The sequence below is a fragment of the Phytophthora infestans genome, genomic scaffold, assembly GCF_000142945.1.
Source record: "Phytophthora infestans T30-4 supercont1.3 genomic scaffold, whole genome shotgun sequence".
Lineage (NCBI taxonomy): Eukaryota > Oomycota > Peronosporomycetes > Peronosporales > Peronosporaceae > Phytophthora > Phytophthora infestans.
In genome coordinates, this window is record NW_003303756.1 from 3,366,372 (window position 1) to 3,379,584 (window position 13,213).

Here is a 13,213-nt window from a genome sequence, read left to right on the forward strand (position 1 = left end):
AGATCTGTAGCATGTAGACGTACTCATTTGTTAGCTAGAGAACGGAAACTCAAGCGACACGGTCAACTTAACCTCTTCCGTAAGCGCGGCAATTCAGGAGTGGCAATTTGAAGAATGGTGATCGTGATGCAAATCTGGCTTTTGACCAATCAAAACTCTTGGTCGATTTGTCGTCGATTCGGGCAATAGCCCCGAAAATGTAAATTTAGCCTGAAAGCACAATAATAATATATTATAGCAAAGCCAAAACGTTAGTATCAACTTTTCAATATGTTTCTAAATAATAAATACCAGCCTTATATTTCCAAGCTATTGGCTAATATTTGGACGCAAGTAATTGGTTAAACAAAATATTTAGCTAACATCCGCACGTTTGCAAAATGGTGGGCCCTACGTGCAAGCAATGCGAGGCGAAGATTGACCCGCTTCTGCTGAACCCGCAGCGATCTACGACGGATCCCCGAGCGCGCTGCGTCTGCTGCGGGAAGCTGCAGTACGGTTACGCGCTCCGTACAATCAGCGGGCGGGACATCGTGCGACACTGTATTGCCTGCAAGAACGGCCCAAAAGCGGTTAAGTTCTGGGAGGAAAAGCTTCAGCCACCTGGTTCGGCCGAAGTGCGCCGCCAGGAAAGCCTGTCAAACGTCAAGAAGGCGATGGGTCCTGACTGGTACCCCAAGAAGAAAAAGAGGCGCAGCCGCCCTCGCAAGCTGACCGCCCGAAACGCCAAGTACATCGAGCAAAAGAAGCAGCAGAAGAGCAAGTAATTGGTAAATATACCCTTTATGGCCTCCATGTTTCTACCTATCTTTGTATTTAGTATATTGGCTACAGTGCGAGCCTTGGAGCCGATTAGACGGAAAACTGTCTATGATGCTGCCAATTGTGTTGATGCACCTACAGAGCGTAGCGCGTTTCATGTAATAATTAGCGCATGGTATCTACTGCGTACCCTTGCAAGCTGGCCATCCCTATCTGCATACGCGTTACCGTAGATAAAAATACACTTGCTCACTTGGCACACGCAAACCCATGCTATCTGTACCACCAACCCTCACAGTTTATATTTCACTAATATGCGCTCACGAATGTAAGCTTCAGTATTGAGTGAGCACTATGCGCGATGAATAAGCTGCTGTCTACATGGACACAGCCACGTATGCGGTAGTGATGACCATACAAGCGGCCCATCGCAAGGAGATGTGTCTGTACGCAGACTTTACTTTAGCGCCCTGTCCATAATGGCCGAGATAAGAGCTCGGTTGAGTCACGGATGGCTATAATGTGTACCCGCCGCGCGCGTATATATTGCTTTGAATACTGCTAACAGACGCCTGATCAGCTTGCCTGTATCACCGCGGGTATGACCTGTGCCCGAATAGTGACGTGCTGGATCATATAGAAGGATACATCATAATCGTAGGTACAGTAGGCTAGCACGACGATACAAAAGTACCGAGATCGCAGCAGTAACCCAGTGCATGGGTGTTGGCTATCACGACAACACCCATTGGCGGCATTGCGGGATATGCACGGACACATCAAATAGCACGCCGAGCTGATAAGTAGGCAGCGAAAGTACTCCATCTAATGTACATTAACTATTATTCAATTCAAGTCTAACCATCACTACGATCTGATACTCTGCCTACAGCCATATATCTTCGTATGTTGCAGCCGGTCAAAAGAATGTGCACGCAGTGGTGCCTCTTCGTCCGATGTGGACGAGGCCTTTTGTCGTACATATCGGACCCCGTATAATGTCAGTCGGAAAGGATTTACGCCACTCTGTCAGTCAGTAGCTATGCCAATAAGTCAGAAAGTACGTCAGCTATGCAAGTAAGATAAATTCATGCGGAAGATAGTGGAAATACCCTTCAGTAACATCACAAACAGCTCAGCAGAATAATTTCAAAGCATAATATTGATGTTTGTGGCGACCATCGGCAAAAACTACCTATCCTAAAAGATACTTCGCGCGAGGAGCTGATTAACATTGCTCTATTAGACCGTCGCAATCGATGATATATGTCGACTGCCTCACGGCGATGACGTGCAGATGGAAATATGATTGAGTAGGCGTTTTTACGCCAGCTACACTGGGATTCCTCACCGATCTACGCATGTTTCGTAGCATCATTGATACTGACCCGTCTTCCGTACAGCATATACTAGCGTTGCAACCACGCGCGCCTCCGATTCGTGACATTTTGGGAGCTATGCGCTCAAATGAGATTATAGACAAAACCTTTCCGGGTAAGACGGTTCTCTTCTTGCAGATCACGTTAAATCCTGGTCATGTCTACAATAACACGTGAGCACTAAGGATACTGTGTGCGGTGCTGTTTTGGAGCATAATATACGTAGATCACAGTATACATGTACTATATGTTGCTTCGCTTTGAGTAGAAATTCTAAGCCCACCGCAGCGCAGCGGAGGTGGTCGGCCCTCTCTACACCAACCAACTATGCCCTAGCGTCCGCGGAGCGGGCGCCCAGAGCGCTAGTCTTAAACATCTACTGCAGCAACCTGTCTGTCCGTCACACTAAATTGTCGTGCCTGTCACGCTTTTCCGGACAAATCATTGGATAAAATAATTTAAATATTCCTACTGGCTGCCGAGCGCAGCGAAGGTGGCCTTTAATTGGTTAAAACTAGAATGTGTAGTTGACATCAATAAATGCATGTGTTTCCCAGTTTACATATGGGGATTTGCACAAAGCTAATACATTATCCGAAGGCGGCATCGTTTTAATATTTTATACTTTTTCATAATGCATTGATATTTGAGTACTAAACGGAGGGCAGGGTGCTTAGCGTACACGTAAGCATGCGTGTTTCCGAGGACATGGTTTAAGTATACTAAATACTCTGTACTCAGTAGGATCTGCGAGTTACACTGACTAAAATGATAATTTCAATTTTTTTATTGTAAAGATATTAACATTATTAATAATAAGTTATCTGAGTGGGTTTCTGGTATTGCTAAATCGTACATGTTACATGTACAGCAGTAGCCGGTCGTGTGGGCTTGCCGTAAGAACAAAGCTGTGCTTATAAACGTTGTCACTAGATCCACAAAGATAGATAGTTTAGATTGACGTGGAAAAGAAGTAATATGTGCTGATGACAATTACTACTGTATTGTTTCCTAAGCGTTTATTTAGACAGCAAGATTCTGATACTTCTTAATAGGCAGACGCGTTGCCGACAAGGCGTAGAATAAGGTTTTACATGCAGCGGTAAGATAACAACACAACATGAGAGGTGTAAATTATGGTTATTATAAGTAGGCCCGTAAAGAAACGTTAATCAACTTAGAGCCTAATCTACGTTTAACCATCCTGGAATCATCGTTTAAGTATCAAATAAAAATACCGCCGTCAACAAAAGGCGTCGTGCGACGCATCGTTATATCCAAAGGCTACAGTATAACCATACCATAAAATCTCCGACCTCCGACAACCTCCGACCTGTACATAAATGGCGGCACATCTAAGTCAGTAACTCTTAAAGCGAATATATTAAGTTTTTTTTTAACTGTGGGCCACATTGAAAATGTATGCAGGGTGGTGGCAGGGCGGCGGCAGAGCGGCAGGGCGGTGGCAGTGCGGCAGCCCAGGGCGGTGGCGGTGGCAGTACGGCAGGGTGGTGGCAGGGCGGCGGCAGAGCGGCAGGGCGGTGGCAGTGCGGCAGTGTCGTGGCGGTGGCAGTACGGCAGGGTGGTGGCAGGGCGGTGGCAGTGCGGCAGCCCAGGGTGGTGGCAGGGCGGTGGCAGTACGGCAGGGTGGTGGCAGGGCGGCGGCAGAGCGGCAGGGCGGTGGCAGTGCGGCAGTGTCGTGGCGGTGGCAGTACGGCAGAGCGGTGGCAGGGCGGTGGCGGTGGCAGTACGGCAGGGCGGTGGCGGTGGCAGTACGGCAGGGTGGTGGCAGGGCGGCGGCAGAGCGGCAGGGCGGTGGCAGTGCGGCAGTGTCGTGGCGGTGGCAGTACGGCAGGGTGGTGGCAGGGCGGCGGCAGAGCGGCAGGGGGCAGCGAGTCGATGTGCTCAAGAATTAATAAGGCAATACATGTACATTTAATTGACGCTTGCTACATAATGCTCTACGCAATATAAAAATAATGGATCTCCACGCAGGGATGTTGCATGTGTTGTTCCTAATGACGAGCAAGCTCCCTGTGGCGTTGCTACCCACCTCTTCTAAAATTTACTACTACATAATGGCATATTAATAATAAGTAAGATTTAAAACTAATGTGTGGTAATGATTGCACTGGTCGGAGAAGTCGGAGAAATGACTTTATGCATATGATATGCCTACATATTGAAATTTGTAAGAGCATATCCATATTTCCTGAGTCCCCTCCGACCCGATATGTCGGAGCCAACTCCAACGAGGTTCAACCTAACCCTTACCATTTGGATTGGCCAAATCATCTTGTCAAGACCGTACGATTGGCTATCTACTAAATAAAAATGGATGATTGGTGATTAATACCAATACCAAAATTAAGTAGGGTCGGAGAATTGATGATATTCATCCATAACAGGCACAGATTCGAGTGTCTAATGACTGATTCTGAATCAGCACAAAATGAACACACTTCAATGCATAAGAAAATGCTACAGCCTGAATATTTTTATTAAATATTCAAACTGTTACACTTTTAATTTTCTTTCAAAGTTTGAGATGGTATGCGAAGTGGTTAATAGTCAGTTTATTACAAGCTTAACCAGGCAGTACAAGCGGGTATTTGATGCAAGCTGGACAGATATTCTTTGCATTGTTGCAATCTAGGTTTCAGAAACGGTCACGACGCTAAACTAAATATATTATTTAGCGTTTTTAGACTGAAGTGCAGGTGCTTCTGGGTGGAAGATTAAGGTACAGTGATCGCCAACAACAACAAAGAGACTTTGCCAAGATCATTAGCGTAATCGTTTATGAGCATGGTAAGTATGATGCTAGGGTCTCAGTCTTTTGTACCGGTAGAAATATTTACACGGCTTTCTGGGAGCTCAGCAATTTGTAGCAAAAGAAACGCAGATTTATAAAAATAAAGAAGTCGATTTAGGCACATGGGGGACTCAGAGGATTTGGACTAATTATCCCGCCAAAGCGAAGCGAAGGCGGGAAGGCAAAAATCTAGAGTAAAACCTAAATTACCGCCGCGTAGCGGCGGCGCTCGGCTAGTTTAAAATACACTCCGAGTGTACTGTACACTGTAACACTTGGGATATCACAAACATTAAATATTCTAAAAAGAGAATACACACAGCAAAAAATATAATTATTCAGAGGACTCACCGTGATCTTATCAAAAAGAAGGGAGGCAAAGTGACTTGCCATTTTCATCTGCACCAGATAGCTCAGAGTGCTTCTCGGCCAGTTCGCGGCAACACTTTTTGGCTTCTATTACTCCAGCTCCTCTTCGCTACCACGCTTTAATTTCCTGCAGTATCTAAAGCGAAAGATCTCGACGCCATGAGTGGGAAGAACATGATCTCGCTCGAGGAAGGCTGGGACCAGGAGATCAAGCCGAAAGCCATCGACGTGCTGCTGGACATCTTGGACAAGGGCTTCGACCAGGTGAAGGTGTCGCCCTTCCCGCCCAATGCCTTCATGCCTATCTACACGACGTGCTACAACATGTGCACGCAGCGCTCACCGTATAATTTCTCAGAGCAGCTCTACGACCGCCACGGCCAGACCTTCGACACGTATCTGGAGCAAAAGGTGCTGCCCAGTCTAGAGCAGGCACACGACGAGTTCTTCTTACAAGAACTCGTCAAGCGCTGGACCAATCACAAGCTCATGATGAAGTGGATGACGCGCTTCTTCATGTACTTGGATCGCTACTACGTCAAGCACCACTCGCTGCCGACCCTGGACGACGCTGGTCTGCAGAGCTTTGATCGTATGGTCTTCCAGAAGGTCAAAGTGCGCGTTAAAGACGCCATGATCGAGCTCATTGAGAAGGAGCGCAACGGAGAGATCATCGACACGACGTTGATGAAGAACTGCGTTGAGATCTTCGAGGTCATGGGCATGAAGTCTCTCGACGTCTACCAGAGCTGTTTGGAGGCGGACCTGGTGTCCACAAGTGCTATATACTACGAGCGTAAGTCCAAGGGCTGGCTCAGTGAAGACTCGACGCCTGTGTACCTCCAGAAAGTCGAGGATGCTCTACAGAGCGAGCGCAGTCGTGTGCACACGTATTTGCACAAGTCCACAGAGCCCAAACTTGTCAAGAAGCTGGAGAGCGTGCTGCTTGAAGCAGCGCAGAAGGAGCTCATCGAGAGGGAGAACTCTGGTGTCATTGCGCTACTGAAGAACGATAAGCTGGAGGACCTGGCCCGTATGTACCGACTGTTTGCTCGTCTCAAGAACGGACTGGAGCCCATCGCCGACCTCGTGCAGCAGCATATCACCGCTGTGGGTAACGATATCGTCGCTAAGCGCGCTAATGCTGTAGCCTCGGGCAATGTACGTGACCCCAGCTCGGACCCGACGTTCATCAAGGATATTCTGGCCATCCACGACAAGTTCCGCAGTATCGTGAATGAGCAATTCGCCGGTAACTCTCTGTTCCAGAAGGCGCTGAAGGAAGCTTTCGTCGAGTTCGTGAACAAAGATGTGGGTCCGGATAGCTCGGCAAAGCTGATGAGTACGTTCTGCGACCGAATCCTCAAGACTGGAGGCGAGAAACTCAGTGATGAGCAAGTGGAGGACTATCTGGAGAAGGTGGTGTTCGTGTTCTCGTACCTCACAGACAAGGATCTATTCGCCGAGATCTACCGTAACCAGCTTGCGAAGCGTCTACTGAATCAACGCTCTGCTTCTGCTGACGCGGAGGTTCTGATGATCGGCAAGCTTAAGTTGCGCTGTGGTGCGCAGTTTACCGGTAAGATGGAAGGTATGATGAACGACCTGGCCATCGGCAGTGACCACCACCAAGAGTTCGAGGGATTCTTGAAGAAACAGCGGGAGAGCGACTCGAATGAAGCCGCGCTGAACCTCGAGTTTAGCGTGCAGGTGTTGACGACGGGCTATTGGCCGTCGTACCGTATTCTGGAGGTCACAATGCCGCCGCTTATGGTCCGATGCATGAACCTCTTCAAGGTGTACTATGACTCGAAAACGAGCCACCGTCGGTTGCAGTGGGTGCACTCGCTGGGTAACGCGACGATCCGAGCCAACTTCCCCAAGAAGAAATGGTATGATCTGCAGGTGACGACGTTGCAGGCAGTAGCGCTGCTTTTGTTCAATGAAGGCGAAGGAGCGCTGTCGTTCGAGGCCGTGCACGAGTCGTTGAACGTTACAGTGGATGTAGTGAAGCGTATTATGCACTCGCTGTCGTGTGGTAAGTACAAGCTGCTGGCCAAGACTCCTGCGGGCAAGACGATCTCGACCAGCGACCAGTTTGCCGTCAACAAGACGTTTGCTTCTCCGATGCGTAAGCTGCGTATCCCGATGGCTTCTCTGGAGGAAAGTCACAGCCAGAAGAATGTGGAGGAGGACCGCAGTATCGCCATAGAAGCTGCTATTGTGCGTATCATGAAGGCACGCAAGACGCTTCAGCACCAGCAGCTTATCTCGGAGGTGCTGAGTCAGCTGGCGTTCTTCAAGCCGAATCTCAAGGTGATTAAGCGTCGTATCGAGGCTCTTATCGACCGCGAATACCTCGAGCGCGACCCTGATCAAGCCAACACGTACCGCTACCTCGCATAAGCTACTAGGATAGCCAAATTACAGGGGTTCCGTATGGCTGGACGCATTTGGTTCGATTTTATGGCGCAAAATAAAGTGTCTTTGGTCTTGATCGCACAAGATTGGGGCGTCTAATGCGTCTGCGTGTGTATTACAGTGTGTCTATGCATCTACTTTTTGAAGAACCGGTTGAGTGCCGTGGGTGCACTCTCAGCCTTTTCATTCCACTCGCGCTGTTGTTCCTGTCGCTCTTGGCGTTTCTGCTTGTTGGCTAGTTGCTCACGGAATTGCTGCTTCTGGGCGTCGACGACGTTCTGCTGTTTCTTACGTAGTCGCCTCGATGGACGGTTCTTACCACGCATTTTCTTCTTGGGCTTCTTGGCGGTGGCGTCTCCGTTGGCTCGCTGCATTTGGTAAATCTTCTTCTCCTGCTCCTCGGCCGGATCCATGTCCACACGACCGATAGTGTTCGGATCCAGTGTGATCATTTCCGGACGAATCTTCTCCAGAAGCGAGCGCACCTCCGACTCATCACGTTGCTTGTGGTTCTCATACGGGTTGGCTTCGTATGTGTCGAAGTTGGGCTCTCCCGAGCCAGGAATCACGATGGAGTTGAAGCCCGTGGCGTGGCCAACACCCAGCACATCTTCGAAAGGACGGAACGCCAGCGAGCTGATCATAGAGCCCGGAATCTGGTACGTCATGTATGGCCGGATAGGCGATCCCGACGAGAAGGTGCTCTTGAGCACATGCACGTTGGGACCGAAGCCCACTGCCACGAGTCCACGCTGACTCACACTCATTGTATTGGCTGCCGCACTCAGGTAATAGCTGTTTAGCTCCTGGTACTTACGCAGATCAAACACCTTCACCTTCCTGTCTGCGCCAGCGGTAACCAGATACTTTCCACTGTTGTCAATGCCCATGGAGCGAACTGCAGAAAGCAACGACCAAAGCATAATCCAATTGTAAGTAACGTGTACATCGCCGTAAAGCAGCAGCAAGGAAGGATAACGTACTCGGCCCCTGATGGCACTGCATCTTGACGACAGCATCTGACATGTTGGGCGTCCAAAGAGTCACGATTCCGCTCGCGTGGCCAAGGTTCACAACGGCATTCCAGGGATTCAGAGCCATAGTATCGCACAGTCCCTGCTTGGTGCGGTGTGTGGACACCTGCTTCCCTTCCGTCACGTCGTGGTAAGTCAACAATCCATTGCCGCTCACACACGACAGCAGGAAGTGGTACGGTAGGAACTCCATCTTGCGCGGCTCTGGGATGGTGCGGATGCAATGCGCCTCGGCTCCAGTGTTGTCGTAAATGTACACGTTCTTCTTCTGCGCTGCGGCGAAGAGCGAGTCGTTATGCAAAAAGCTGATGTCGCGCACAAGGTCGTTGGCCTGGAACTCGCACGTGAGCTTCATGCGCAGCGAGTCCATTTGCGCCAAATGGCCTTTCTGACTGCCGAGCAGCAAGTTGCGACCATTGCGCGTGTATTTGACGCGGTAGGAGCCGTAGTCAGGCAGGTCCAGACTAAATATCTTGCGCGCTGTGTTAACGTCCACATTGTCCGCAAGCTGCCGCTGCGTGAACTTGTACGTCTTCTCAATACCTTCAGCTTCAAGAAAACCGGCCTGATCGGGTAGCAGAATCTCAGATTTGGCAGCAGACTCGGCCGCAAGTTTTTGCTTCTCGTGAGCGCGCTGTAGGGAGCCTTTCAGCTTCTTGTCGCGGATTCCGCGAATGGAAACGCCAACTCCACGCGTGTATTTGCCTACATGCTTGACCTTCTCCTTCTTAGGCTTGGGCTTCGACTCGCCAAGGCGTTTGGGTGCCTCACGCACTACGCGCTCTACGTCCTCGTGCTCCGACCCGCTGTCGTGGTCCATGTCTGTGCGATGTGAAATGGCTGGACAAAAGCTGCGGTCGATTTAGAAACAGCCCAATGTTTTAGAAGAGCTCGAGACATAAAAGGTACCCCCTTTGTATACAAGTACATGTAGTACTTCTGAAAAGTGGGTACAGTAGCATTTTAAGATTTTAACTTTAAAGGTTTCATTCTGTATGGCTATATATATTGCAGGTCGAAAACCTCCCTCCGTCCTATAATTCGACAGGACACACGATGGAGCTCACGTTCAGCATGGTTCACCGGTATTTCAAGCTTCTGGAGCACCTCGACCCCAGGACGACGACATTGTGGACGTCCCCCCCGCCCCATCCTGTAACAAGCGTCTTCTTTTGCTGCTAAAAGACCTAAAAAAAGGTTGAGTCCGTGTCAAAGGCACTTCAAGCTACAAGTGTAACATTGCTGGACGTGTGTGTGTGGTTCGACGGTTTAATAGCCCTAAAACCTCATTACGCACGATTTCTTGGTACGTTATTATGTTTGTTTTTCTAATAACACGCTGGTTTATTAACAAATTTATTTGTGTGACACAGGACCACGCGCGGACATTGTGCGCAGCCCAGACTTCAAGTCGGCGTGTGTGCGTGTCGTGGGAGGGAGCCAAAGACTAACGAGGGCCGAGAAGGCAGTGCTGCAGCCCTTCCGCTGCCTCGAAGAAAAAGAAGAGCCGGTACGCACTGCAGCAGAAGCGGAAGACAGTGGAGATGAAGGCTCATTCGTGGCGAGTCTACAAAAACGTCGCCGATTAGCAGCAGTTCAGCCGCGGTACGACCTGCTTAGCTGCATTCCACCTACTTCAAACCTTGTTGAGAGGTTCTTTAGCGTCGCCAGGACGACGTACGGGCAAGAGCGCCACAGCTTGCAGCCTATTACACTAGAAATGTTGCTGTTCTTACGCCAAAATGGTGAGTATTGGTCAGCTCAGACTGTCGACGAGGCCACTCGCTAATTATGAACATGGTGTTAGTTTGCTTTACATTATGCTCTTATTTATTGTTTGTTCGCAGTACATGACATAATGTATGTGATGGCACTAGCTGCCCAATACCATTATTTATGGTTAAGGAGGGCTCTTATTAATTAACAATGCCATAATCGGCAGCCCTGGGAAAAACAACATAAAAAAAGCTTACTTGCCTCATAGTTTACAGCTTGCCGCACTGCTTCTGGCTGATCAGCGACGATTGACGCCGCCAAAGTCAAACGCAATCGCTTGCTGCAGCTGCACCAGGGTGTACGCTGCTGACGATGCGGATCGGGCGGTGGTGACAGGGATATCGTTGTGGTTAGCCTCGAGAAGCCAGTCTTCATCGTGGTCGAGCGCGTCCGCGGGTGTGCGCTGCCAGTGTGCGCTGCGGCTCGCTTGGCATGCTGTAAAGGAAATAAACTCTAAAAGCCAACACTTTATGCTAAGCTTTGGTGTACCACAGCCAATAATTTCTTAGTGGACTGCAACCACTTTGAAATAAAGTCGACTTTTTAAGAAATATTTTCTGAAAATAATCTGTCACTTTGAAGCGGCAAAGGTGTAGAGAGTTGGGCCACATTACAAAAGCAGCATACCGTGGATAAAAAAGCAAGCACCACCTAAAATGATGTCATCTTTCAACTTTCACCCCACTTTAATGGGAGATCAATCCCACTCGTGACTAAACTAAATCAGCTGGCCAAATCCACCGTGAACATACACAGTCAACGTTTGCAGCGGTTGGCGCTATAATTGTACCTCTCGCAGTTTTCACTTCCAACATGGATGCAGAGACAGCGAAGGATGGATGCAAGATCTGCTAGACGAGACCGGTGAAGATAAAGCGGTATTTGCGTCCATCGTGCACCTGGATCCAAATAAACTGGAATATCAGACATTAAGAGGGGACTCGCGCTCTAGACATGCACCTAGCGAGAAGTGAGACACTTCGAGCTGCCACATCAGGCTCTTGCAGCAGTATTTTGCACCTGATCCCATTTACGACGAGAATGATGTTCGAAATCGATATGAGGTGCGACAAAAAAGATTTTTTAGGATTTTTTAGGGCGTAGTAGCTACTGATAGCTGCTTTGAGCAGCGACCAGATGCGACTGGAAAGATAGGCATACCCAGCTACATCTCATAAAGTTTTTTCTCGCTGGGAGGGCGCGGCTATTCAGACTTTAAACAAGAAATCACTGCCATACAAAAGCGTTTTAAATAAATACGGGCTGTTGTCCAAAATCTCCCAATTGTCGTCGATTGAGTATGCTACGCTAGCGTAGGCAATCTTTCAGGGGTCGGCGATTTGTCGGTATGGTTGTTTTTGCTGACTGCACGCATTCAGAGTGGCGTCTGTGCCCTATCGATCATGCAGAGCAGTATAAGAGCAATAAAAACGACGCTGGTTCTCGGGGTCGTCGCATACTATAACTTCCGTAAATGGGATTGCAACTTTGGATCACCAGACTCACTCAATGATATTGAACCTATCTCCGCATTTGAATGATATGCTAGAAGGAACAACCCCGCAAGTCGTGACTGATGATAAATGCTATAATTGAATCTCCTGTTAACCTAAAACAATTCGCACTTTCCTTAAGGTATAGATCACCAGCACTGTATGCCATACTACTACATGATGGCATTTACCCCAAATTGCCAGTGTTTGTCAGACTACCGGAGTGTGTGCACGATAAAACTAAAACTTGGATACTAGGTTACAAGAATCCTGTCGAGCGGATGTTGATAGAAGTTTTTCGGGATTCTGCAAAATCATTTCAAATTTAGGACAGCCCTTCATGCGCTGAAGCAATGGGTACAATCACACTTACGTGCGTTATCCTCCACAGCATGATTCTGGAGGACGAATGCAGCGACCATGATTTAACTGGTCATGACTATCTGTTTACAGAGGCTGCTCAGCTTGTCGGAAAAAAAAGTATCTCGACCATTCGTACTACCGCGACCCGTACTCGATAGCTTTAACATCCTCTGCATCAGACCTCATACTAAAAAGGCTGAGATAAATTTCCCCCCGCATACCATGTTCGCATTTCCACGTTGCAAGTCATGCACTCAGCTTCGCCTGTCTGGCAAACAGAGCCGAGTTTGTTTCATCATGCTTCACTCGCTTTTGTCAAGCAGGCCGCTTGGTGGAATCTGAAGCTTGTACAAGATGGCTATATTCGAAATGTCAACTGCTGCATCAGGGAGAGGCTTGCTTGGGTTTTCTTGGCGTTTGCTTCTCCCTGGTTGGAAGTCGCCACGCCCTAGCTGTTGGCACCACGATCCCCACTTAGGCGTCCAATGACACAAGTAGCCGTCTGAGTACTGTTCAATTGCTTAGGTGGAGGCGGTATCCTTGTGACACCTCGGGGAGGTCGCGAAGCTCGTGATCACTTTGTAGCAAGTGTTGCCTGTGCGGTTCTTGAAGGCTTCGTATAGCGAGCACTAAGACATATCCGATCTGTGCTGATATGGCAATGCCGTGGTGCCGGTCTCCAGATTGTGGTACCACCTACGAAAAATTCTGGCCAATTGGGGAAGAATCCACCCCCGACACACATTATAAACATATGTCGGACAATAAGCTAACACGATCCCCAATTCGTTGCATTTTCAG

At 48.8% G+C, this 13,213-nt stretch overlaps 2 protein-coding genes across 2 annotated transcripts; one reads left to right on the plus strand and one right to left on the minus strand.

The window, feature by feature from the left end:
- Positions 1–5,393: 5,393 nt before the first annotated feature.
- On the plus strand, positions 5,394–7,731 carry PITG_02724 (Cullin family protein, putative; the record flags this gene model as incomplete). The annotated part of the gene is made up of 2 exons (XM_002907577.1): positions 5,394–6,159; positions 6,745–7,731. The coding sequence occupies 2 exons, from the start codon at positions 5,485–5,487 to the stop codon at positions 7,729–7,731; spliced, it is 1,662 nt and encodes a 553-aa protein (XP_002907623.1).
- Positions 7,732–7,834: 103 nt separating this feature from the next.
- PITG_02725 (uncharacterized protein) lies at positions 7,835–9,600 on the minus strand (the record flags this gene model as incomplete). The annotated part of the gene is made up of 2 exons (XM_002907578.1): positions 7,835–8,644; positions 8,730–9,600. The coding sequence occupies 2 exons, from the start codon at positions 9,598–9,600 to the stop codon at positions 7,881–7,883; spliced, it is 1,635 nt and encodes a 544-aa protein (XP_002907624.1).
- Between the last annotated feature and the right edge of the window lie 3,613 nt (positions 9,601–13,213).